A 26472-nucleotide genomic window follows, 5' to 3' on the forward strand; every position below is an offset into this window, starting at 1 on the left:
GTTATGAGAAAGGAGGGTGGGGGGGTGTATGTGGGCTGTAGGAGTAGTGGCTAGTGACATTTTCAGCTCTGCTGTTTTTCTCCAGGTCATGTGTTTTCGGTGTATGTGACCATTCAAGATGGCAATTAGAAAAGCGAGCACATATGTATTATTGCGGAAAAACAAAAAATAATAATGATGGTTGGACGTGTCTTTCTGTCTACGTGTCATTGTTCCTCGATAATTAAAGGAAACTCCAGCTACCTGACATTGACGCTGATGAAACAATAAATGTGGAGCGTTTTGTTAGACAAGTTCCACTGCTGTTCAACTCAGATGTGAAAGCTGAGGACTTCAATTCTGGGTGCAAAAGTCAAAATATTGCCATTTCTTTGTTTTATAATGTTCCATTGTGGGGTAAAGTTCTCTTTTCTTGTTTTTGTTTTGAATTTGTTTTCTCTTGAAGGAAAAAGAAAAGACAAAAAAAAGTAACAGGTGTAGGCACTTGAGCCTTCTTTCTTTGGGCACATGCTTATTTGAAATATTATTTTATTTTTTAGCTGTTTGTTTGTTTTTTGTTTGTTTTGTGCAAATATTTTGTTGTTCCCTCTTGTTGATAACTGGTTAATGCTGTTACTGTTTCTTTTTTGTGCTGTGCCCAAATACATTTTATTCATTCAATATTTGTGACACACCTAGTGCCGCACCTCTCATTTTGCTCCTGTTTTGTATTATATGAATATTGTTCGCAAACACATGGACTAATTCTTCTCCAAAAAATGTTTCCAGACGTCATTGAAGTGTTTTGGATGCATATTTGTTTGCTCACCGTTTTGTGTTTACACAGAAAGACATTACATATAAGGATTTTTTTTTTTTTGTTCTGCACAACCCAGCCCTTCATTATTGCACATTCTGTTGATATTTACCTGACTAATGAGTAGGTGACGACATTTTCCCTTAACTAATTATTGCATGTATGTAGCTCAGCCAGTGTCCCGGCACGTGTCGGTTATATTTGAATAGCAGCAGGGTTATGAGGAGGACCCAAACAGAATGAGAGTTGCTACGCTACCATGTATACCTTTCACAAACAGTTTTTTTTTTTTTTGTAGAAGACGTTAAGATATTAGCAGTGCAGACTACATTTAAATCAACCGTCTTTGCAAGGAATGTGTGTGTGTGAAGGTTTTGCATGATGCATTTGCTAATGTAGCGTCAATTTACTTCAGAAGTCATTGTGCGTCAGCAGCAACAACCTTGCATGGCTAAACCGACCTTCATGTTAAAATGCAATTCTTCAACGTTTCGCCTCAATGCAGCAAGGTCAAGACAAGCCCCAACCTGAATCCATCCTGGGTCACACATACCTCTGAAAAATGAAAATAAAATAAAAACTGCCTAGCATGCCTGGCGTGAGAATGCTAAGTTAGCTTATTGTAATCATAAAGAACCACGCAGCACCCTGTTTTGCGTAGGGATGTTATGATACAGCAAGTATTATGATATTGGCTTTGTCGTGTGAGAGCATTAAAAATCGAACTGTAAAGTGTTCAGGACATGTAGTGTTCCATCTGTGCATATCCAGCATCTTTTGGTGGTTTGTTAATTGGTAAAATTCACTTTTGCTTCTTGTATTTAAGACCCATGGTAACCGCCAAATGAATCCCCAATGGTAATTCGTTTTCTTGTTTTAGGATGGATATGTGCCTTTATGTTATGATTATATTTAATATTTTACATTTATATCACATGCCTTAATTAAACTAAATGAACAAATATAAGTTCACCTAAAAAGCACTGTGTAGACCAATTATCAAAAATGTAATGTCTGATAAAGTGTTTTTGACATGAAATGACATTAGGTGATTTGAATGCCGTCACATCGCTAGTGCCGAGTGACGTGTCTGTCAGTTGAGTGCATCAGCCGCTTCTTAAAATAACGCTTGTTTGTGAATTCGCATTTGCAAGCTTCAGACGCGTTTTTTAACCAACAGACTAAGGCTCTATTTCCTATCTTTTTAAAACTTGATATCAGGGGTCGAGAACCTTTTTGATTCAAAGAGCCGTTAAAGCGAACTATTTGGAGTTTCTTTTAGAGATAGAGGCACAACGTGTATTTTAACACAAAATTCAACAAATCCACCAAACCTGCTCTCCAGACAAAAGCAATTCTTTCAGCACATTCAATTTCACTGTGTAACGTTTGATAAAATCCATGATAATAATGCCAGATGCCGTGTCCCCTATTGACAAATGCACCACTTAAAATTTGTCTCCCTCCCGGAGTTACTTTAGATTCCTATGGCCAATTTTGACTGTCATTTTCGTCTGAAATTTTGGTTTGACAAAACGAGGTGCAAGGAGAGTTATTTTGTAAAAAATGTCACAAAATATTGCAGAAAAAAAGGATACGGATTTAATCAATCTTCAGTGCAGGGGGTGCTGAGCAAGAGAGAGAGCTAGAGGGAAGTACTCAATCTGTGCAGAGATCCACCCACACATCCACTGTTCACCCAATCAAATTGCTTTGGCTCCTTGGCTGGTGTTTTCGGGTGTTAATAATTTGCTCGGTGGGTTTTCATCGTAATGTGTCTCAACAGTGAACATACATTGTTTAATGAAAGTTCACGTGCAGGATGCTACAGATATGTACAGCCAAAAAGAGGTCTGGTGGTAACACCATAACTATACGCTGTAGTTGGGACTTTGACCTATAAATGGACCAAACTAAGCGCTGACAGCGCCAATTTGGCTTTGCATATATTAGAACTGGAACTATAGAGAACAATAGCGTAGTCCTTATTTTATCTCTGAGCACTTTATTCTGGGAGTAGCTTTCTAACCTGAAAATTTCGTAAGTAGAGACGCATTTTGAATGTAAGTGCGTTAATCCGTTCTCAGCCCCGCAAAAGTACAATATGATATTTTTTTTTATTAAATCATAGAGGTAACATTAGATCACCGCACAATGAACATAAAATGAGAGGCACATAATGTAAAAAAAAAAGTATCAAAGAATAAAATAAATTATATATATTCATTTACCATATTGCCTCGCGTTTCTTACAAAACTGATCCAATGATGTTTACTTTCGCCGGCTTTTAACAATCCGTCCAAAATACGCGAGGCAGGCGCCCCGGGTGGTTCCCTTCCACAAATTCCGAGACTTTGTGGAATTTTGCTTAAACGTCTTTAATTTGGGCTGATTGAATGATGGCTGCATCCTCCTCCATGCTATCTTGCCGGAACCCAGAACATCATCATCTCTGAACTCTAAAATGTGACGTTGAAACTGAGAGTATCCTGGGAGCACGCACGCACACTGGTTTGCCAGGCAGATTTGAACCCAAAGCCAATTTCACTCAGGAAACTGGGAGCGGCTAATGGCAGCGCGTACCGTACTGTATTTTTGACTTCGTATCCTGAAACGCCTTTGTCACTAGAGGCACTATTTTCCCGTTAAGGTACTTTGTAATCTGAAACCTTTGTATCTAGAGACATTCGTAAGTAGAGGTACAACTCAATGGAAGACATGTTCCCGACCCGCATTGTATGAATTAGGCGTTTAGGGTCACAGAGAGACTGAGGAGGTACCCGGAGAGGAGGCAAAAGTGGGGCAGGCCTAATTCTACGAGTACGTAACAACTCTCATAAGCTGTCCCTGTATCTCACCAACGCCAGATCTTTAACCCAGGAAATATATGACCTGAAGCTACAACTGGTGGTGAACTGCTACATTAGTGAGACCTGGCTCATTGCAAGGATCCCTAATGCTAGCCAGCCACTTTTTACATCACGGCCTCACACTGAAAGGAAAAGCCCTCCAATTCTGTTGTACTGTTGCAGCATGATAATAAAGACCATTCATTCAGCTGCAAATATGTGTTCTTTGTTTTGAATTTTAGATCTATAGTTGTTTTTCTGTTACGGTTGTTTGTATTATATGTTAGTGATATCAAATAAATGTTTCCACTTTACGGGTTCCGATTATCGCGGGACTTTTTGGGAATGCATTCCTGCAAAAAAACAATGGATTATTGTACAAAAAAAACCCCTTGGAACAGGCAGACGGCGCGGCTGGTGAACATTGTGTGTGAGGCGTAACCACAGCAGACAGACCATGTACTGGCGAGACGAAGGGTAAAAGTGAAAGCAGTGTCGATGGAACCTGGGGTGGTGGGGAAACGTTTGGTAAGGTGGGGTAGCTGATACGAACGGTCTGTTTGCATGAGATGTCATGGTACACATTCTTTGCCGTACTTTTTCCATTTTTTTCAGTCATCCTTACCTCTAATTGGCGTACCACCTATGTGGGAGTCATTTTGAAGCAAACAGGGGTTGAGAGATTTAGTTAGTAATCCAATTAATCATCATAGGGAGAGAAGAAAACAAAACAAACAAAAAAATTGAACACATATTGTAGCTTTCTGGCAGGACTCAGATAAAGAATAAACAGATTAGAGGCAAGGTGATAAAGTAAACAGGGCTCGACGCCTCTTTCGAACATTTTGTCCGTGTACAGGCAGAAAACTCACGCATCACTCAGCGTTGTGTTTCATTTTTGTGATACATCTCGTCATACAGTTAGCGTTATGTCCTGATGTGTCAGCAGATGTCAGGAAAATTGTGTCGTGGTGATGGGAAGGGGGGGCGGATGAAAAGAGCTGTTCGTCCGAGGGCATATCAGCGTGTTTGCAGGCACCCCCTCACTGTCTCACTCCAGAAAGAAAACCAATTAAAAGTTTGGTTGCAAGACCAAATGGCGTATGATAGGACAATAGTTTTTTTTATGTTAATATAATACAGCCTTTCCCTTACGAGGAAAAAAACACAAGTTGCACTGATTATGTTCAAATTCGGGGTATCGACTATTAAGCAGCCAAGTAGCAACTCGTTCCCCAAGAGATGTCAACTTTTTCTTTGGGATACAATTTAATTTTAGGAAGATGCAATTGTTTATTTTCCATCTGACAGACCTAAATAGTGTATCCAATAAATAAAAGTACATTTATTTGAGTTGCCATAGGAATTCAGTGATACTGTTATATTTGTATTCATGTTAAACAATATCATAGGATTATTGTAATAATGACTGTCTGTGCAGTAGGTAGAACCCAACTGTGATCCAAAACTGATTTATTATTAACAGTTAATGATTAAAATAAAATACTAATATACCTAATACAAAGTAATGAAAGCTAATAAGTAGGATATGTAAGCTTTAAATATATTTAAAAATGAAAAAAAACAACACTAAACACTCATTTGAAGAGTATTTTTGGGGTTACAAAAATCACCGCATTTATATGAGAATAAACATACATTGTAAATAACTACATAGCTGGTGTTTTAGTCTGCAAAATACATGTATCAAAAAAATATGAAACAATTATTCGAATAATATTTTGGAAGCTCGAAACAGGAGCAAGAAATAAATATATTACTGTATATGATAGTGCATATACATTGTGAATTAATAAATCATTCGTATTTCCATTTACTAAATACTTCTATCAAAACAATCGTAGTTTTCAACAATGAGAATGAGCAATCATTTATATAATGACATAATCGGTACTCTTTAAGGTCGGGGACTTACATTTAAAGCAATTTGAGGCAAATTAATTAACGAATGGCACACTATTTCTTATAAGTGCCACTTTAGGGGTCACATAAGACCACAAACTTCCTAACCAGATGTATGACAAAAATGACATTTTGGATATGTACAAAACATGCGCTTATTTTTGCCTTCAATTGACCCTTTGTAACGGTATTTTGAAATATCTAACAACCTCCAGGTATAAATACATTTATAAACACAACTTAAACTCACACTGCGTTTTTCTTTTCTAATGAAGTACAAATATCAAAAATACTGGAGAAATTATAAGTTTTTTCAAGAATATACGCACATCCACTCTAGTAAAAAAAAAAAACGAAAACAAATGTAAAAATATTGATGCATTTGAATTAATTGCAATCAACATACTAGAAAAAACAAGGCCATTTGATCAAAGCATACCTGAGTGGAGCTGCCTGATGCGACCGTTGCTGCTGCTGATGTCCACTGGCAGCATGTCTTTGAACCAAGTGATCTCCGGGTCAGGGTTCCCACTGGCGGCACACAACATAGTGGCGGTCCTGGTGCGCTCCACCACCTTCAGCTGGGGGCCCATATCAATGGTGGGGAAGCCGTGGGGGATTTGGTTCTCTGCACATTAGCACAGAGGAGGGATTTTTGTTAGGTAAGCCATGGTGGAAGAAGAAAAAGAAAAATAACATGTTGAGAGGCCTCTTATGATCTTTGAAAGCTTCAAGGATGCAAGAATTATAAGGAATACGCAGTGGCGTTGAGGGGAACATTGAGTTTTCAGCAAACAAAAATGAAACATCAAAATAGAAATGATGATAAACGTGTCCCTTCAAACTATGGCGTTAACCTTATAAAATTTGTGGATTATAGTCTGGTCGAAGTTTATTTTCTTTTTTATTTTAGCTAGCACGATTAACTTGGAGAGAAAATACAAACGATTAATAGCCTTGTCGGTTCCACAATGCTCATGCTAATTAATTCATTATTTAGCATATTTTCATTTCTATTTAAAATAAAAAAATATATATATAATTTTTCTCGGAATGAGCTAAGGAAGTTGAAACGCGGTGTTATGATTAATTAATGGACTATTTCAATCCATTATTTCATGGGCAATGCGAAACAAAACAAGTACGCTGGCTCATCTACATATTATTTCATACCACTAAATTTTAACACTTAGGTCGTATTATGTTAATATTTTAATCAAATTTTACAATTGAAATAGCAAAATATGGAAAAAAAAATTAGCATGTCAACAATTGTGTGCTCTAGCTGGTGCCAGATACATTTGCTCATTTATTTATTATATAGTTTATGTTTTCAAAATATATATATCTTGAAATGAGAAAGTCTAAATGACATCAACATTTTCAGAAATATTCTATAAATTATTATGGTTATCACATTTTACTAGAGAAAAATATAAATATATACATTAATACCTTGTTTTTCGCTTGGGTTACGTGCCAAAAAGAACCCATGATAGGTAAAATCCGTAAATTGAAAATGTTTTATTTTTTTACAATGATTATACAATTAAATACTTGATCATACATTAAAACTAAACAACAAACAGGCTCGAACATTTTTTTAACAAATACAAGTGGGCTGGATACAATTATTTTTTTACAAAAAAATACTGTACCGTCAAATAATAATGATAAGCGGGGAGACTGTTTGGTCAGAATGTCGAGCACAATGCACAATTAAAAACTGTGAGGTAGCAAACACTTGAAAAGTAAATCACTTTATAATAAGGGAATGATCCTGTATCAAAAAGATAAAAAAAGTGGTAAAATAACATAAAACTATCCTAAAACATAATGTGTATACATGAATATACATGATTATATACACACACACATATATATATATATATATATATATATATATGTGTGTGTGTGTGAGTGTGTGTGTGTGTGTGTGTGTGTAAAAGTGATGGTAATCGAAAATGATCTTAAATACCAAAGGAGTTTGGTCATCCACATGTGTTAAATGAGTCATTAAATGAAACATATATAATCAAATCAAAATATTTCTAGCTAATATATCGATCTATTTTACCAATAAATCAAATCTAATATAATCTAATCTAATGGATGTTTCTAATATATATTTCTAATTTTGTAGTTTAGGCCTCCGTGAGTGTCTTTAGTTAAGCACCCACAATAAATTCCCCATAATTTGATAAACATCTGCTTCATGCTTTCATGAGGTCTCTAAACCCTCCCCTACCGGCTAAATCAGGTACTGCAGTTCCTGACCATCACCCATTCCAAACAGCCAAATGCAATCTTCTATCAACACCTTTATTGATTATATTGTTTCTTATGCACACATTTCAGCAAACCACGACCTGCAATGCCGGGCTGTCCTGCTTGAAATATATAGTAATAATAATCTGAAAGATTGAACTCATTGGGGAACATAAAGCATGTAGTAAAAATCGACTTGAGGTCACTGTCATTTCTGTGGATCAGTAAGCCCTGTTTATTACTACTGGGCAAGGTTGCAGTTATCTTTCATAACTTGTCAGGCACATCTCTGTGGTTGTGGCACATATTAATTTTGAACATTGACAGCAGCAGATTTGCTCAGGCATTGAAATGATTCCAACGCCCTACGCATCAGCATCTGCTTTATACATGAACATATTTGCATTCATGCTGCGACGTTTCGGCGAGCTGAGCCCTTTTCCCTTTCCACATTAACAGGGGGTATTTTAGAGCAAACAATGTTGTACTGCCACCCATATAATATTTATGATTAAGATTATAGGAGAGTGTTTTTGTACAGTGAAAAATGCAAACGGGGATATTACACACGCCTGCGGGGTGGTCATATCGGGAAAGTGCAAACAGGGAGAGAATAAATCATCACGGCTTATGCGTGAACCAGACATTCCCCCAACCCCCCACCCCCCTTAGCTTGGCAGGTTAGCCGTGAAATCCAAGGTGTGTGTTTTATGAAATTCAGTTGAATCAAAGCGGCTTCATGATTTGGTTCAGTTTTCCAAGCATGCTTTTTATTTTACACTGTTAAAACCTTTACCATGGTTTAAAAGGTTTACACTCTAAATACAAACACTAACCTTGGCTGGAAACAGCAATTTCACAAATTAAGACAGGCATGTTTTCAATTTTATTGCGAAGGCTCAGGATACTTGAGACACTTACTGAAGCCTAAAAATCCTAAATTTGACTTGAAAGCCAAATATGAACCCCTGACCTTGTTTAAAAACACATCAAAAACACAACTTTGACCAGAAACTAATGCAATTTGGAGACCTTAACACAGGCTGGAAACCAAAATCTGAAAGCCTACAGGTATCGTTTTAAAACTCAAAAACACTTGAAACCATAATTTGGAACCTGATTTTTACTCTGAAAAATATAACTTATAAGCGTTTAAATTCATCCCATTCAATCCTCAACCATACAGGAACAACACACATACTAGCTAAATGCTTAACGCACATGTAAATGTAGAGGAGTTGTATATAAATATGTAGTGTCTATTTGAACTTAAGAGTTGAAAAATATAGAAAAATAATACCGCTTCTGGATTTTTCGTACGACAAGCGGTTCTGCAATCTGGTTGTCAACCGTAGTCTCATGCAATGGCTGACGAGACTGTTGCATGTAAAATGGTGAAGAATTACTAAGGCAATGTCGTACGCTTCTCAAAGTGTTTATATGACGCATAAGAACCTATATCTTGTAAAACCCCGTATAGATGTAAAGTTAATTTTCGCGAACATATTGGCACATGCATTGTATTGTATAGTTGCAGTTTTCACCATCCAGTCCTTCTTGGGTGGTTTGGCTCAGTGTCATATCATATTATATCATTTTTCTTATTCTATGACTCATCTGTAAAAAATATCAAGAATAGAATACAATTCTCAAAATAAAACACAAAAAACGAAATTACCAATTTGTATGAAATTCTCATAATTCATAAACACATTATTTTGAAGTTTTTAGGTATTACATTTTTTGTCAAAGTAGATACTATTAACACGAAAAGTGCATATACATAAGAAGGGAAATGACTATGAAAATAGGTCAAGATTTAGTTATTTAAGCTTAGAATCAAGATGATTCAACAGGCCGAAAGGTCTGATGAACTGTTACAGCTCCGATCAGAGGACTTTGTGGGGTTTTTGGGTGAAAGAACAGCATTGTTCAAAATTTACAAAACTTACAAAATGACACATATTTTGTCACAACTAGTACAACTAATTTGCATGTACCACTCATTTGATTAAAAGGAAGAGAACAAAACTGCGCAAGTTGTGTGAATATAGCAATTGACAAGCTATTGTGGAACATTTGAGGCTTGCTTGGCATCCCGACTGCAGCAGCTGGTCTGGCTGCCAACTTGTCAATTCTGGCAAGACAAAGACGAGTCTTTGTTCACGTCCTCTTTGATTGCGGGGGACGCCACCGAAGGAAGGCAATGCTTGGAGGGGAGCCAATAAATCAAATCAGACCTCCTGCTTGATGTTTCTGAAGACCAGCGCAATTATTTTCACGTAAAACCCCTGGCTTGAAACCCTTATCTCGGCTGGAAAGACTACAGTCTGACCTGAAACCTCAGAAACTTGATCAACTTTTGGCGGTGTTTAAAATACTTTTAACCTAGCTTGATTTACCTAACCCCTGTTTAATATGAAATATCAAAATAATATTTGAAACCCTACATGTTAATCCTGAACCTGATTTTTTTTTTTTTTTTTAAGAAAGCGGTAATCCACCAGTTCATTCTTCATAAATGGGTTCATGATTGCTTTTTCATAATTACCCACTGTTTTTAATTCACGTCTAACACACACTCATTAGAGGTTGGATCGGGACCTTATACTGTGGGACAAGCTGTTTCCATCGCCAGATAATATGTGACTAATTTAAAAAAAACAGCGAGAGAGAAGCCAGGGTTAATGATAGACTATTGAGGCCCAACTCGATCCTAATTTCTGGATCTAACTTTGAAAGATAGTAAATAAATCCATTGGGAATTTCATTTTGTATAGTGTTCATAGTTTACGTTTTTGAACAAATCACATAAATGACTAGTTTATACGTCATGGCATTCATGTTTTAACTGAAATATTTAGACCTCAATGAGTAAAATTAAAACGTTTTTGCATCCATTTCCAGAACTCAAATAAAAGTTATTCCATTGATTTTCACAGTTAATCCATTCTATAACCACCTATATTAAGGTTACGTCTACGAAATAAAAATAAAACAGAACTGTATTACGCAAAACATGATGTGTTTATTTGTGCAAACAAGCAGATGTTTAGATGCAGTGCAGATGCAAATAATACATGCAAACTCTGGCTCAGTTATTGAAGATCCTCGTGTGTATTGGTTGATTTCTCTGGGACATTTTCATTTCAATTCCTGCCCACATAGCGAAAATACAAGTTGTATCCATCTATATATATACTGTAGTAGATGGTGTTGTACCCATCCATATAGTGTAAATTTATGCTCATCGAAGCCACATATGAGCACAATTTATAGACTGGACCGAGCAAAGAATACACAAGGTACTTGTTGATTTGGGTGGGTTACATAAAGGAAATCATCACGTCGAAACTAAAATGTAGAAACGTCTATTCGCGTAAAAATGACGCTAGTGCTTGCCCTTCCAATAGGACTTCTCGCAAACGGCATGTGTAAAGGTTAATCATTTGGGACTAGGCGTGAAAACAGTTAAATCTGGTTGCTCCAATCAGCGCATTGTTGCTTGTAAAGAGATGCCGTAAATACGCAAATTACATGGGTATCCGTGGAAACTATTAATAGTGAAAATGTGCCATGCAAAGAGGACGCAAAAGTCGACCCACGGAGTGACGAGGGAATTATTCTATTCACAATAGTATAAGTTGGAAAAAAACGTTTTATTGGAAATCTCGAGCAAAAACAATAGAAGACCTCTCAAAATGTCGCCTGTGTCTGCCTGCGTGTTATTGGTATTGATCCGAAAAAGTGAAGCAGACTGAGCAATTTATTATTCCAACAAATAGGAGACTGTGGGGAGAAGTCAGCCGATGGGAATGAATGCAAAAAATACATTATGACGCGAGCTGGTGAGTTGATTTTTAAAGGACAGGTTGTATTATTCAGCGTCTCTAAGTGGTAAAAAATGCCTTCATTACAAGGAAAACAATATTGATTTGAATCATTAGCGTAACATGCATTTATGAAGAATACTCGTAGGTGGATAAATATGTATTTTTTTTGTATTTTTACAGATAATGAGGCTCACCTAAAAGGAGCCGACATGTTTGTCTATCATCTTGCTGCAAAGGGTACACTCAAAAAACAAAAAAATGATTTTTTTTTCCCTCATACTGTGCTTTTTCCTCTTTTTCACCATGTTTTTTTTCATTCTGTTTTGCCCTTCTTTTTGGTTTTCCTTGTTTTCTTCTTTCCCTTTTCCTTATTTTAATTTTCAATTTTATTTATCCCTCCTTTTTGTTTCTTCTTTTTTCTTCCCTTCTTTTGCTCCCTCACATCACTGTAGAGATCGCGCTCAGAAAAGTGTTAAGCACAATTTGCACCCCAGACATCACTTGTTTGAACTGTTGCCCACAGATTGACCATTTACCCTCAAGTCTAAAATGAATAGATTGAACAACCGCTTTGACCCTTTGGCAATAATAGCCCACAATTATGTAAAATTCTTAGTCAGGAATGTGCAAAAACGACAACGGATTATTCAGTTTATTATTTGTTTATTTTTATGTAATATTACTTATTTGTGTACTAATGCATTTAACTTATGATCTTAACTGTGGCATTGTGTCTTGTTTTAATGCACAATCAGGAGGGCACTTTTAATTTTAAATCTAATTCTCTTTATTGTCATTGATAGGACAGTAGTAAACACGGTATGCAGAGATTAGATAATGGCACTCCAGTGTAAACATGTCATAAAAACTTTTGAGAAAAAAGGCGGGAAAAATGCATTTCACTTGTAGCAATGGCAATACATTGTATTGTATTCTATGTATTATCTTTGTTCTTTTCCTTGTTATTCCTTTCTTTTATCTTATTTTACGTTTTCCTTTGCAAGTGATGCTACATTTTTCTTTTTATATTTTTGTTCTGTCATAAAACCTTCTTTAATTTTCTCTTTTTTTCCACATTATTTGCTTTATTTATTTGCCGAACTAATGAGAGGAAGAATTATGTAAATGTAAATGGTTTGCATTTATATAGCGATTTTCAATTCAATGAAGACCTCCCAAAGCGCTTTACAATGTGCTTCACACTTGTCCCTTTTACACACTAACTAACCGATAGAAGCGTCAGCCATGCAAGGCAACTACTTCCTCATCATTAGATATTCAGTGTCATGACCAAGGACACTTAGACATGTAACACGGAGGAGCCAGGAATCTAACCTGCGACCTCTTGATCCCACGGCGAGTGCCCTACCTCCCGAGCTAATTCCGCATTTTGTTCAATTTGAAACTAAAAAGCGCAACGAAGAATACAAACTGCTTTTTAGCGCTCATTCTCTGTTGTCTACATAATTCGGCGACATCTAGAGGTCACATATTACACACTGTCCCTTTAAGTGTGTGGAGGTGCTCAAACATAAAATGCTGGATTTGGGTGGCCACTCTTAGCGTGGAAAATAGTCCAATTAAAAAGCCGTGGCGCGCTCGTAAACTGCTGGTGTAAAGAGGACTAACCTGTGATTGCAAAGCAGGTGCAGGGAAGAAGAAATAAGTAAGAAGGAGCGCAAAGAGGAGGGGGGTGGGCGGGGTAGGCGGGCACTAGGGAGGCTTTGCATGCCAACCTCCTGCCAGCTCCAATTACCAACGCGATCGAAGCGTGGCGACGAGGGCGACGGCTCTAATCACGGCTCCGCTGAAATAGACCCGTCCTCGTCTTACTGTCCCTCTGGGAGGGCTGCTGGATGGCAATGCCGCGCTAATGTCGCGTCCCCACCCTGCCCCCGTCCACCTCAAACATCTCCACTGGGGGAAAACAGGTAACAAGGTAGGCCTGACACTTGGGATAAAGCACTGCATTTTTACATGGGCGTGCTTTTTTGTTACAGGCTTCAATCTGCAGTCCACAGGTCGGACAGACGTGCCGCTTTGAATGTTTAACGTGTGGGCAGAACAGAAGCCTCCTATGGAGAAAACCTAGTTGTGAAACATGTACGGTGAGCAAGCATATGCCTCGGAATATTTATGAGAAAACTGCATTCTGCATCAATTGTTAAAAGGAGACATGGCGTGACATTTTTACCCCAATTAAAACACTTCCCATGTGTCTGAGATGTGCAAATGTGTTGAAGTGACAATTTCAACTGGAGGAGTTGAGAATGGGTTTTGTTTTCAAGGGACATTGTGGATTATGTAGTGTCTCCTAGTGGAAAATAAACTGAAAAGATAGCAATACGGATTTGAATGATAAGGAAAAATACATAAACTATCAGTAACGTGCATGTTATTACCCGTAGGTCGAGAAATTTGTCACCTGGAGGGAGCTGACATGATGGTTTGACATCTTGCTGCTATTGGTACCCCGCGAAGAAAAATGAGCAGAAAAGTGGGGCGGTTTGGTCACTTTGAGTGTCTTTAAATTGTATTATCTCCCGTGGCTTTGAGCACTTGTTTTTTTGGTTGCACTACAAAACACAGCAACATCTATGGGTCAAATATTACACAGTGTCCCCAGCTCCCGTGTTATTTTCGATTGTTCTCGATTGTTCTCAGCTCAGGGATGATGCTGGAAATGTGAATTTCCCTTCGGGGATGAACAAAGTATCTATCTATCTATCTATCTATCTATCTATCTATCTATCTATCTAAATCCCGAGATGAAACATTGCTTGATCTTTCATTTAATCAATTAATTTATTTTGTTCATGGGTCACATGAAGGCAGACCATAACTTATGTAATTCAAAAATATGTATCTTAGTTACTTTCATGCGCATCAAAAAAGAAAAAAAGAACAAAAAGAATAAACAAAACACATTTTTTTAAGTCAAGTCTTGTTTATTTGTAAGAGTCTCAAAATCCTGATATTCGAGAGTGTGCAACCCTACTCACTGTGAGTCTCCGTAGTATTTTTCTGTGCTTTGTAGCACTCGTTTTTGGTTGCACTTCACAATACAACAACATCTAATGGTCAAGTATTACACAGTGTTCCTTTAAACCTCAAAACTGTTGCCTTGAGATATGAGCAAAATTTTTTTTTTTTTCTTGTTTTCCCCCCATCTCTTGTCATTTAATAAATCGAGTGTTTCCCAGAAAAAATATTAAAATAACGACATATTAAAACTAATAAGCATTAAAGGTGCTGTGCGGAATTTTAAAATGAGTTACTCTCTGCCACCAGATCACAGCCCATGCATCAATTATGTGCATTTCTTAGACACCTTCAAATAAACTCTAAACTCTATATAAACTATATTTGAAACAGCCCCTTTTTTACTTTTGCCATATGAATGCTCCACTAAGATAAAACTGTGATTAGGCGCCTGGAATAACTCCCCCCTTCCCCATATCTCCTTTCCTGCTTTCGGATGTATTGCGCGTCCCGAACACATCTAATAAACGTCAGATAAAAGCAGATAGGCGCCATGGGAAAACAAATTATAAATGCTATTTAAACTCAGTTGGGTATTGTCAACGCATACTCAATAGAGAACATATTCTACTTCCAACTTTCTAAGGACATTCAATGACGCACCCCAGCTTTAACTAAATAGATAAAAACATAATATGAATAAAAAGTGTTACTGACAAACAAAACACTTATAACAAATAAAATTGAATTTGTATAGCACCTTTACTTTCAGCTGGGTGTTCACGCATAATGCAAAACACTTGATACAGGATAACAAGTAGTTATTACAGACGATGCCCTACTTACGAACGAGATTCCTGACGACTTTCCGGACAATCTTCCGTAAATTGAACTTCAATATCGTAAGTCGATTCAGTGCTATATTGCGTATGTTTAAGGTTTATATACGTATGTTTAAGGCTTGTATAAGTAACCTGTATTGTTTTGCACTAAAAAAATAAACATTTTATGAAATAATATGCTCTATAACGCTAAATAAAATTAAGTTTAACTTACTTTTGGAAAATGAGCTTAAGAGTTAGGCGACTTGCTCCTTAGCTAAAGAAAGTGGCCGGATAAAAACGATCCAACCCTTTTCTCTACCGCATCAAGCTTTCTTATTCCACTTTCCTTTCAAAAGAAACAGATCACTTTTTCTTTACACTTTACACCAACCATATTAAATGGATGCACGGGATATTAAACATTACAAAATGTCAAAGTTCTTAGCGCGCTGGAGATTCAGTACAGTATGTTTACACACGAACTTGGAAGAAGAAGCCGATTTCTTTTTCAGGGTGGATGCTGGTTGATCTCTCATAGCGCCACACACCGGTAGTGGCAGAAAGAAGCACTACAGTAATGTCCTGTAGTCGGAAAAAGGTGCACAGTACAAAATCTGACTTACGGCAATGTTCGGATATTTTTCGACATCCTGAAAAAAAGATTCGTATCGACCGTTTTTTGTAACTCAAATGGTTGTAAGTAGGGGAGCGTCTGTAATTAACTGAGGAAGTTAAGTTGATTAATCACAAGACAGGAAAAGCTACGTATGTTAAGATATAGAAATGCAATCCAAAATCTACCAAGTTATGCATCCTGAAAATCATTCAGGATTACTGAGCTTGATTTCAAAGTCACACCCAGCAAAGAAGACGCAGCATCTGTGCAGCTGACATTTGTAGAGAAGGTTGAAAAAAAAAAAAAAAAAAAGACTGCCAGCTGTATTGTGAGGAGTAAACATTCATAAGTGCCATGTTCGATTAGGATAAAAACCATTCTGGGAACAAACAGACACTTTTTTCTAGCATCTGATGAATCGCATCAGGTCTTTTTATTTTTTGGTAAACAATACAAAATACACTAAAGCATTTCCTCTTTAATCGGTGAGGGAAAAAAAAAAAACTAGATAGTACTGAAGGTGCCGTCTGTGCTTCAATTGGTCTGGAGTCAATATGGCACTGAAAGGCACACGAGTTATCTGGAGAGTGGGAGAAAAAGTGGAAGGCCCGCGGCTGTTTTCCGACGGGAGCGTCGCAAAGGCGAGGAGACATTTGCATGTGCCTCGTGCACAGTGGTGAGGGATCAACAAGGAAGGGGTGTGTGCAGTCGTGTGCGCGCTAGTGTGTGTTTGTTGTGGGAAGATGCAAATAAAAAGTTCAACATGTTCAACTGAAAAAGCTGCTTGATTAGTCACTCGTCAGAATGCTTGACGGACGAGTGTTGTTGTTTTTTTTGTATTGCTTTGTAGAACACAAGAGCTGCAACAAACAATGGCTTATTTGATAAATCGGACGATAATTTTGCCGATTATCCTGTTTTTTGACAATATAGCAAAATTACTTTTTTATTTCTTTATCTTTTTTTTTAATTTCGACACACAATACCGATGGAGTTCTGAAACAAAATCTGAAATCGATGAACAAAACAGTTAAAAATGGTTCAAATTCATTCCTGCAAATTTGAGCCGTGTTCAACTTGTAAAAACATTTTTAACATATTTTAAAACCAGTACTGTAACTCACATAACATTTTTCACTCATTCCAATTGCACTGCTAAGGATTATTACATTAAATATATTGTTTACATATTTTTCTGCTACTGTATTAAGAAAATACTTTTAAAAATAACAAAAAATGGCACTACTGTACCTGTTTCTCACAGAATACTGTGTCAACCTCAAAAGAACTGTCAGGAATTGGAAACTTTGTTACTTTCTGCCGTCATCTTCAGGCGACAAGTCATGATCACAGCCTCAGTAAGCTCATTCACGGTGCGTGTGCATGTACTGTACTTGCATTTCTAGGACACGCTCAAAAATGAAGTCTTCTTTTTTTACCTTTTTGGGGGTTTGAGTTGCTGTTTGGACCCTACTAGAAGCAGGCCATTTACTTTTATGATTTTCATGGATTACTGACAATTGGAAAACAACAAAAACAAATGTAGGGACAAGCATGATGTCACTCTCCAGAATTCCCCCCATCCCACCATCTTCGAGCCTAATTTGTTCCGCCCCGAACAGCTTTGATGAAGGTAAGATAAAAGTAGATAGTTGCATTGGAAAATAAAGTAAAGGACTCATTGATCCAAGTTGGGCACGGTTAACACATACCTTAATAGAGAAAAAGAAAATATTTAACTCTCAATTCACCATTAAGAGACTGAAAATCTAAATATTTCAACATTGCAATAGAAACCGAAGGTGCATTGACGAATAATCAATTATATAAGTTGATGTGATTAATCTGGTAATCATTGACTTGATCAAAAGATTGGGCGTTGCATCTTTACACGCGCCAGTGTTGAACCCGACTTGCCTTGAACCCTTGGGTACCTTCGATCCAAAGGGAAACAAAGTGAACTGCCATTAGCACAGGAAAAATAAAGCATGAAGAGCACATCAGTTTCCTAAAATCACAATAATAATAATAACCACAAATTGTATGTCTCACTAAATGGTGAGAAGGCCGTTTGTGAAGGTTCACAGGACTTCAGGTATGTGAAACCTTTAACTCACAAGTCCTGACTTCTTTCACATGGCAATCTGATCCGCAGTAGCGACACTGAGACTATTTTGAGGCTTTATGACAAAACTACTTATTTGCAGCTAATAGGTTAACATCCAAGCCTGGGTTTCTGCTCATAGAGCTGAGAAAACGTTCCTACTATTCTCGTGAACAAGGCCCTCATTCGATTTTCAAGAAACACCTCAACGGAATACTGACGCAACACGCTTTTTAAGTGATGAGAATCTCTTGTGGATAAAGGTGACTGGAATGAAAAACCAGAACAGCATCCAAATTCTTCGCAAGGCCCTGCCTGAAAGCTTCCATTCACCACTTTCTTTGAGGCAGATAAGCATGTTTACAAATCTCAGGATCAACCAAGGCGGAGAAGGGGGGGAAGGGGCTTAGGGGGGAAATGAATGTAACCAAAGACGAAGAGACGACATACACGTCTCGTGGAACTTTGCACGGCACCTCCAGGTGTTGATTGGGTTGCTATGGTGCATTGGACAAACAGTCCTTACAGGTTGCAACACACCTTAAGGCAACTGACTAAGTTGAGGCTTAAAAATAAGGTTTTTAAAAAAAAAATGCTTTTTTAACATGCCCATACCAACTTTATGTAGATGTTAGTTTGCTGTTTATCCAGAGTAAAATGACTGTAATGCATTCCTGTAACCTTTGAAACAATATACTTATTTCGTCTGGCGCAGCAAAACATTTGCTCTTATTTCCCCGCCTGTGAGCACATAATCAATAACAGTCATCTAATTCCTCCACCGATACGCCCAAAATCCTCCGACTTTTATCACCTTCATCTCTTCCACTTTTCTATTTCTCTTTTATCGGAGAACTGATATCATCCGTCTGCTATGTTCTAGCGCACTGCCGCAAAGCACGCCTCTCTTATTTATGCCAGGGCGCACGCTTTCTGTATATAACTCTGGCCTCTGACCCGACACGACGCGCCCATGGGTGGTATTCTGAATTGCCCGGGATTCTTTTGGGCAAGTCACCTTGTTTTGAGTCAATGGAAACTACACCTGCGCTGGCTTGTACTCCCTCACAGGATCATTGCAGTCGGAGGAGTCTATTTGCTAGTTGGGGGAGGTTATATTATTGCCATCGTGTCGCCGCACAAGCAGACATTCGGAGATTGAAAAAAAAAAACGGCAACCTATGCTTTCTCTGAGCGACAATAATGAAAGAAAGATGATTGATTCATTCTGGACAATTGTGAACAAAACGTAGGGTACGTTTTCTTGAGAGCAGGCTTGTTGGCATGCGCTATCGCTTGTAAGCCCGGAGCAAATCATTGTGATTGGGTTGTACCTAAACATCCTTTAGGTTCTCTAATGACATATAGATTGGAATTAACTGTAGAACTAAACACACTGAAAGAAGAGTTACATGAACTGTATATCCAAATACAGTGGTACCTCTACTTACAGATTTAAATTATTCTGGTAGAAGCTTTGTAACCTGAAACATTTGTAAGTTTTTAATTAATCATTAAATAGCATCAAAACGTGAAACAAATGCATGTTAAAATTTGATTAAAACACAATAATCATAAAACGAGAAGCGCATAATCTAAAGATAAAAAAAGAAAACCTTAATTATTAAAAAAAATTACCCATAACTATAACTAGGGACACAAAGAGCATGCCAGGAGTCACACATACGCACCGGTCGCCAGGTAGAATTCTGGTGGCAGCAAATGGCAGCGCGTACTGGTCTGTATTTTTGTCTTCGTATCCTGAAACACCTTTGTGACTAGAGGCAATATTTTCTGTTCTTTGTAACATGAAACTTTTGTATGTAGAGATAATTGTAAGTAAAAGTACCACTGTATACAACTTTTTCAAAACATAACTGGCGTAATGCTAATGCTAGTTAATGGACGAGCCCATTTAAATGAAAGTAAGTATCCATTACGAATTAAAAAGGTAAAAAAGTACTTTTTCATTAAAAAAAGCATAATTCAACATATAAAACTACTTAAATTGTATATTAATTTAGAACAAAAATGATTAAAAAAATTGCAATTTAAATCAAACAGGAAACTAAAATCTACACGGGGAGTAGTGTCTACATCTAGCTTGAAGATAGATTAAGGGCCAAAATACTTTTCTTAATGATATTCCAATTTTAAAGTATGCGAAGCCGACACAACACATTAAACACATTAGTTTGGTACTAAATATATAGGTATAAGCTAAACTACAGTTTACACTCATGGTGTAAAATACCCTACTTTGGCTGGACCTATCCAAGGAATCCTTTATATGGATGTTCATTAAACAATCTGTTAACTGTTTAGACACTTATAATAAAAACCCACAAAACAAACTGTAAACACCCTATATCAACAATCACTAAGAGCAATTTGATTTGGTGAGCTAGGGGGGGCATGCAGATCTCTGCACACAGTGCTCACTCCCCAAACACACGAGTATCCTTCTCGATGCAGTATTTTGTGACATTTTAACAACAGAACTTCACTTGCACCTTGTTTTGTAACTATTATTTACAACAGAAATAATTGACAAAATGAGCCTAAACATGCTTAGGTAACAGCAGGAGGGAAACAATTACTAAGTGGTGTATTTGTTGATATGGGAACCACGCTCTGGCATTACTATTGTTCAAACATCACACAGTGAAATAAAATGTGCTGAATAATTAGCTTTTGTCAGAAGAGCAGGTTTGGTGGTTTTGTTGAATTGTGTATCAACATATTTGGTGTGGATCTCAAAATAAAAATAAAAATATGCTTCTTTACATGGTTCACATATGTTCCCAACCCCTGACCTAAAGGAACCAATAACCCCAAATCTTTATTTATTTGTGTTAATGTGCACGGATGCCTTGCCACTCAACACAAATATTTTGGAATCGCTATTTTTGTAATCATCCATCCACCCATAATCTGCACCGCTTAGCCTCAGTAGGGTTCTGTATTTGTATTCTCCTTTTTTTTTTCCTCGACTATGAGATTAGATTGGATTTGGCATTCAATGCTCTGAGTGAAAAATACATAAACTTAAAAAGGAGTGTGGCTAATATTGCTCCTGAAGTCACAGGATAAAGATGACAAAGGTCTAAAAACGAGGAAAGTGTGACGGCCTCTGCTGAGCCACAAGCTCATAAACCAACAAATGAATCAATCATCTGCACGCCTCAAATTAATCATCGCCAGGGCTTCACTCTGACACGCTAAGTGTAATTGCGGGCAGATAGGAAAGACTTTTATGAGTTTGGAGAGTGGATGGTGGTGGGTTGGCTTAATTAAAATGTTGGGTTCTGGTGACACGCGTTATTTATTCCAGCGGTCAGACGTAATGAATAATATGCAGTCCATGTCAACACTGTCAACTTTGATTATAGGAGACGGGTTCAAAAACAACGTGCAAACAGCCCCACGAAAAATGTACTGGTAATTGCATCTGTGCATTGAGCAACAACTCAGGTAGTTGAACAGTACAGGGAAAATATGACATTAAAACTTGATTACTAAATCAAATAAGTCTGATATACCTGGCTATTTAAATCTAAACATGAAAATATTCAAATCCTAGATCTCTGACCGCGTCCACGTTTTGTATCATTTTATCGTTTAGTCAACCAAATTCTCAGTTTTTTCAAATGGTCAGATGACGTGCAGTGATTACAGTTTGTTTTAAAACAAACAAACTGATTATGGCGCCAAAATTTAGCAATGCCAATCTGTCTCGTACACCCGCATGAAATATGCTCAACATTGAATATCGTCTGTATTTCATGGATATTTACACTTAAATGGACGCCCTAAAGAAAAATGGCTCATCCTGTGAAAACTAGGCATTGGTTCCACAGGATATTTCATAGGTCCAGTTACTGGACCTAGAGGCCAGCCAAATGTCCTAACAAAACATGCTTGGGCAGAAGGTTCATATAGTCCAAAGAAGAATAATGAGAAAACAGCCTCAAAGGCAGCCACAAACTTGTACAAGCCATCTTTCTGAGAATCAATACCTAAATATAAGGCTGGTATCAGTATTCAATTGTCACTTGAAATAAAAAAATCACGTTTAAGAAGAGGCAGCACGGCAGCGCAGTGGTTAGCGCGAATGTGGCGCAGTTCTGAGGTCATAGGATCAAACCCTCCTGTGTTTGCATGTTCTCCCCGTGCTTGCGTGGTTTACTCCGGGCACTCCTGTTTCCTCCCACATTCCAAAAACATGGCAAGGCAGGTTAATTGGCTGGTCAAAATTGTCCCTAGGTGTGAATGAGCAAGTCAGTTGTCTGTCCCTGTGTGCCCTGCGACTGGCTGGCAACCAGTTCAGGATGTCCCCTGCCCACTCCTCGAAGATAGTTGGGATGGTCTCCAGCACCCCGCGACCCTACTGAGGATAAGCAGTGCAGATAATGGATGGAAGGAGGTTTAAGTCTGTTTATTTGTAAACAGAAATAATGTGGCGAAACGAACAGATTACAAGAAGCATTGTCAAACGAAGAAGATATGTTTTAGGCGGATATATATTATTTGGAGTCAATATTTTATGCGGTGGGATACTATGGACTGTCCTTGATGTAGCAAAGCCATTTTGGCGGACATTCAAAGAAGCTGAAGACAGCCAGGGGATGTAATGGTGAGTTACGCCGGCTTTTTAGTTTTCGGGTATCTTGTTTCAGACTAATCGTGATAAGTCTATTTTGAAATGGTTCTCATATCTTGAATCCCAAGAATTTAGGCTTCCCACTGATATGTTGCATGACCTATTTCAGGGACGATTGAAATTGTACAGCCACGTAATTGTTTATCAAAAGTCCAGCAGCCCGAGTTTATCAGTTTATTATTAAAACTCTATCGTCTTTCTTTGTAAATATCTCATGGTTCAATGCGGATTGTATTAAGGTGTGCACAAAATGTGTTTTCCTTAAAAAATTGTATAGAGTGCGGCCTTTAATCAGGTGTGCTCAGTTGGCCGAAATTTTACGGTACTTGAGAATATAAAATATTATGAAAAGAAACATTACTGCTTGAAATCTTTTTGAGACGTAGTGCCAGCGAATTGAATATTATAGGACAACGATACAAAACTAAATAGCGGGGATATTTTTCTATTGGGCTGATAACTGTGTTGTAATATTTTGCCATTATCGGTCCAAAACATATTGGCCTAATTCAGATTGTGCATCCCCAACAAAAAAAGTAGGAAAAAGCACAGACGAAACTTGAGTGACAGTGTTCAATATACCATATTTTTCTTGTGATAAGTAAACAGAGAAGCATTGGGTGAAACGCTACAGGTGTTAAGAAGCAGGTCAAACTCAGATTCATATTTGCTTAGTCAGCCATACCTTGCATCAACGCTTTGCACGCAAAAACCAACATGGCTTTATCGCAGGTGTAGAAGTACCTGCTAAAAACCCAACTCATCACGCCTGTGAGAAAAAGCCAAGCTGTAATATGATAGCGACACACAGCCTCTACCTTATTGATTAAGAATTGTTTCTAAAAGGTGGTTGCATTTTGTGTTCTGTAGCTTTCTGAGTAAAAAATTCCCTGAGTTGAGCTTGATACTTTGACAAATTAAGAATTTTCTTTTGTTGATTAAAAAAAAAGAAACCTTACTCATTGGTTGTTTATCCTAACTAATATAATTCTCACCTTAGTATTTTGTGCCCTTGAATAGATATATTAAGCTATGACTGCATTTCTTGCACCTTAAGTTTATTTCATTTATTCAAGTCACGTCGTGTTGATTGATTGATTTGATTTGTGTGAAATCAATATTAGTCCTGAAGGATTGGTTGAATTGAAGATGATGCATGTTTGTGTTTCCAGGTTTTCAACCTATTAATCCTTTTCCCATGCAGTTGCAACTACCCACACAATCAATGCCATGAAGTATGTGAATCAAGTTGTCCACCATCCTCTCCAAGGTGATTCAGTCTTTTTTCAAATTATGGCAAAGCTATGGTGAACTTTACTCAAACAAAACATGACAGAGTATGTTCCAAAAATGCCAAAGAATAGCAGACTACCTGCAAATGTCATTTTGGAAGTTGGTTCCTAACTGTAGGGTTGACTCAAAATAGTCAAACTAGGTTGGGCTTTTACAAATCAATGTGATTTGAAACGACTTTAACAACTTTTTGAGTTGTTAGAAAATGCATGTTATTAGCAACATGCAGTGGAAATCTATGTTTGAACACAGGGCTGGCCTCCTGTCCTCATTAGGGGTTGAATGAGAGTATCACGCAGCTCTGTAGGGTGACTTATTTTAGGAACAGCTAGCAAACATTCCAAAATGTGAACAAACCAAAACTGTTGTACATCAATTTTCTAAAACACAGAATTATGTTGGATATTGGATATTAAATATTGCTCCAGATATTTTATAGGACTTGAATTTGCTTTTGGACAGGGGGATTATGGTCTCCATTTATATAGTGCTTTTCAAGTCACTGAAGACATTCATGTGCTACCCCTTCTCAATGTTTCTTAATTTTCATCATCTTGAGGTTGTTTTAATGTTTCCATTGCCCTCATGTAGGATTGAAATCAGGGGATATTTTAATGGTGGTCAGTGTAGCCCTTTGAGACTATTTTTGATCAAGGGCTATACAAGTAAACATGACTTGACATGTCTAGTGGGCACAATCCCGCCGCGCTCACCAACTTGATTTTTGACAATACTCCTCAGATGTCACCAATTGTTCATTCGCACAGTCATTAATATAAAATAGCAACCAAGATGGCTGACTTCCAATTCCTTTTCAGGCATTGGACTAGGTAAGTTTCTTTAAACAGTTTTTTTTATAATATCAAAAAAACAACATTATTCCTCCAACAAATGATATTGTCAATCCCTGTCCACACCTGGTACATGATCAAGGTTTTATTCAAAACAGTTTAATCTACTGGGCAAATGAAAATGTGGACATTGAGGACTTGAACTTTGGGTGCTGCCGACATCTTGCAGTCACGCATCTGTTCTCACCCATCAAAGGAAAACCTTGAGAGAGCAAACTTACAACGTTTACTCAACAGATGGGCTAGGTGTGACCACTGTGACAACCATTGAATCAATCGACATCAAAAATTCTGTTTTTTGGGTTGCATGAAAACCTCCCAAAACAGAACCACTCTAAATCAAGCTGAAGTAAACCTGAACTAATTTCAATGGACACAGTGACATGGTGCACAGGCCCTGATAATCTGATCAACCATGCTCTCACAAAAGCCTTCTGACAAATCTCATATGAATCACAGAATCGGCTGTCTTTCTTGCGGATATTCAACAGCCAAACAACAATTGGCAGACGTCACTGTCTGCCCTTGACAACTGCCAGATATTAGCTGAGGCTTGTGTCATGTCATCTTTAAAATATCTTTGAAGGGCCGGGGACAAAATCCAGAAGAGTTTAACATGTTCTGAGATTGAGCCGTGGCAACAGACCAATACATGACTTTTGCACAATTCTAACAGAAAAGCCAACTTGGGCATGTTTTAAACATTCAAAATTTGAATGTAAAAAACACAGTTAAATATGGGGGTACAAGAACATGATTATACAATTTAGTCAAAGTAGATTTTTGTCTAGTTTTCTTAAATACAAAATACAATTAAAAAGTTGTCTAATATTATTATAAGGTCAGCTCTCCTAAGTCTAAGATTACTTTTCGTCAGATAATATTGAACATCTTCATCTGATTTGAAATCAGGTCACATGCCATTTTCATCTGTTTTGAGTATAATATAATATATAATATATATAAATATTCATAAATACAGTGAAGACCATTCAAAGACAATAATAGAGCAGTCTTTATAGTAAACTGCAATTATTATCTCCTCTTCATTGATCAATAATAAAGCAAATCGATTTTTGGTCCATGTTATTTTTTTATTCAGAGGAGAAATACTCTTCGCTTGTGTCACCATTGCAGCCTCAGTTAGCTCACTCATGATGCATGTGCAAGTAGGTGTATTTCTTAGATGCGGGCCGTTTCTTACTTTCACCAATTTCATGCTACACAGACCAATCAAAATTAAAATTAAAAACCTGCAGGGTGAAGAATGCAGTCACTCTACATCACTGTCCCATGCTCCTATTTCTCGTACCTAATGTGTTATGCCCCAAACGGCTATGACAAAGTAAAACAGAAGCATATACAATAGGCGCAGTGGAAAATAATGCATAAGGGTTGTTTGAAATCTGCTGGACATAGTTAACACAAAATATTTGACTTTCAACTTTTTAAGGACCTCAACCGGGAGC

The 26472-nt window shown here is 37.4% G+C and overlaps 1 protein-coding gene across 11 annotated transcripts in view; it reads right to left on the bottom strand.

Moving 5' to 3' along the window:
• LOC148373607 (receptor-type tyrosine-protein phosphatase F-like) overlaps positions 1 to 26472 on the bottom strand; it is a 317971-nt gene that overhangs the window by 137449 nt on the left and 154050 nt on the right. For 6 of the 11 annotated variants that reach the window (XM_088327232.1, XM_088327256.1, XM_088327280.1 and 3 more), the window contains exon 5: positions 6009 to 6197. In XM_088327232.1, coding sequence (XP_088183358.1) covers positions 6009 to 6197 — 189 coding nt within the window. Of the gene's footprint in view, positions 1 to 4271; positions 4290 to 6008; positions 6198 to 26472 lie in introns of all 11 variants that reach the window. The other 5 variants (XM_088327216.1, XM_088327264.1, XM_088327239.1 and 2 more) reach the window with 1 other exon arrangement.

The sequence above is a fragment of the Urocampus carinirostris genome, chromosome 1 (genome assembly GCF_059441175.1).
Source record: "Urocampus carinirostris isolate Australia breed hairy pipefish chromosome 1, RoL_Ucar_1.0, whole genome shotgun sequence".
Classification (NCBI taxonomy): Eukaryota; Metazoa; Chordata; class Actinopteri; order Syngnathiformes; family Syngnathidae; genus Urocampus; species Urocampus carinirostris.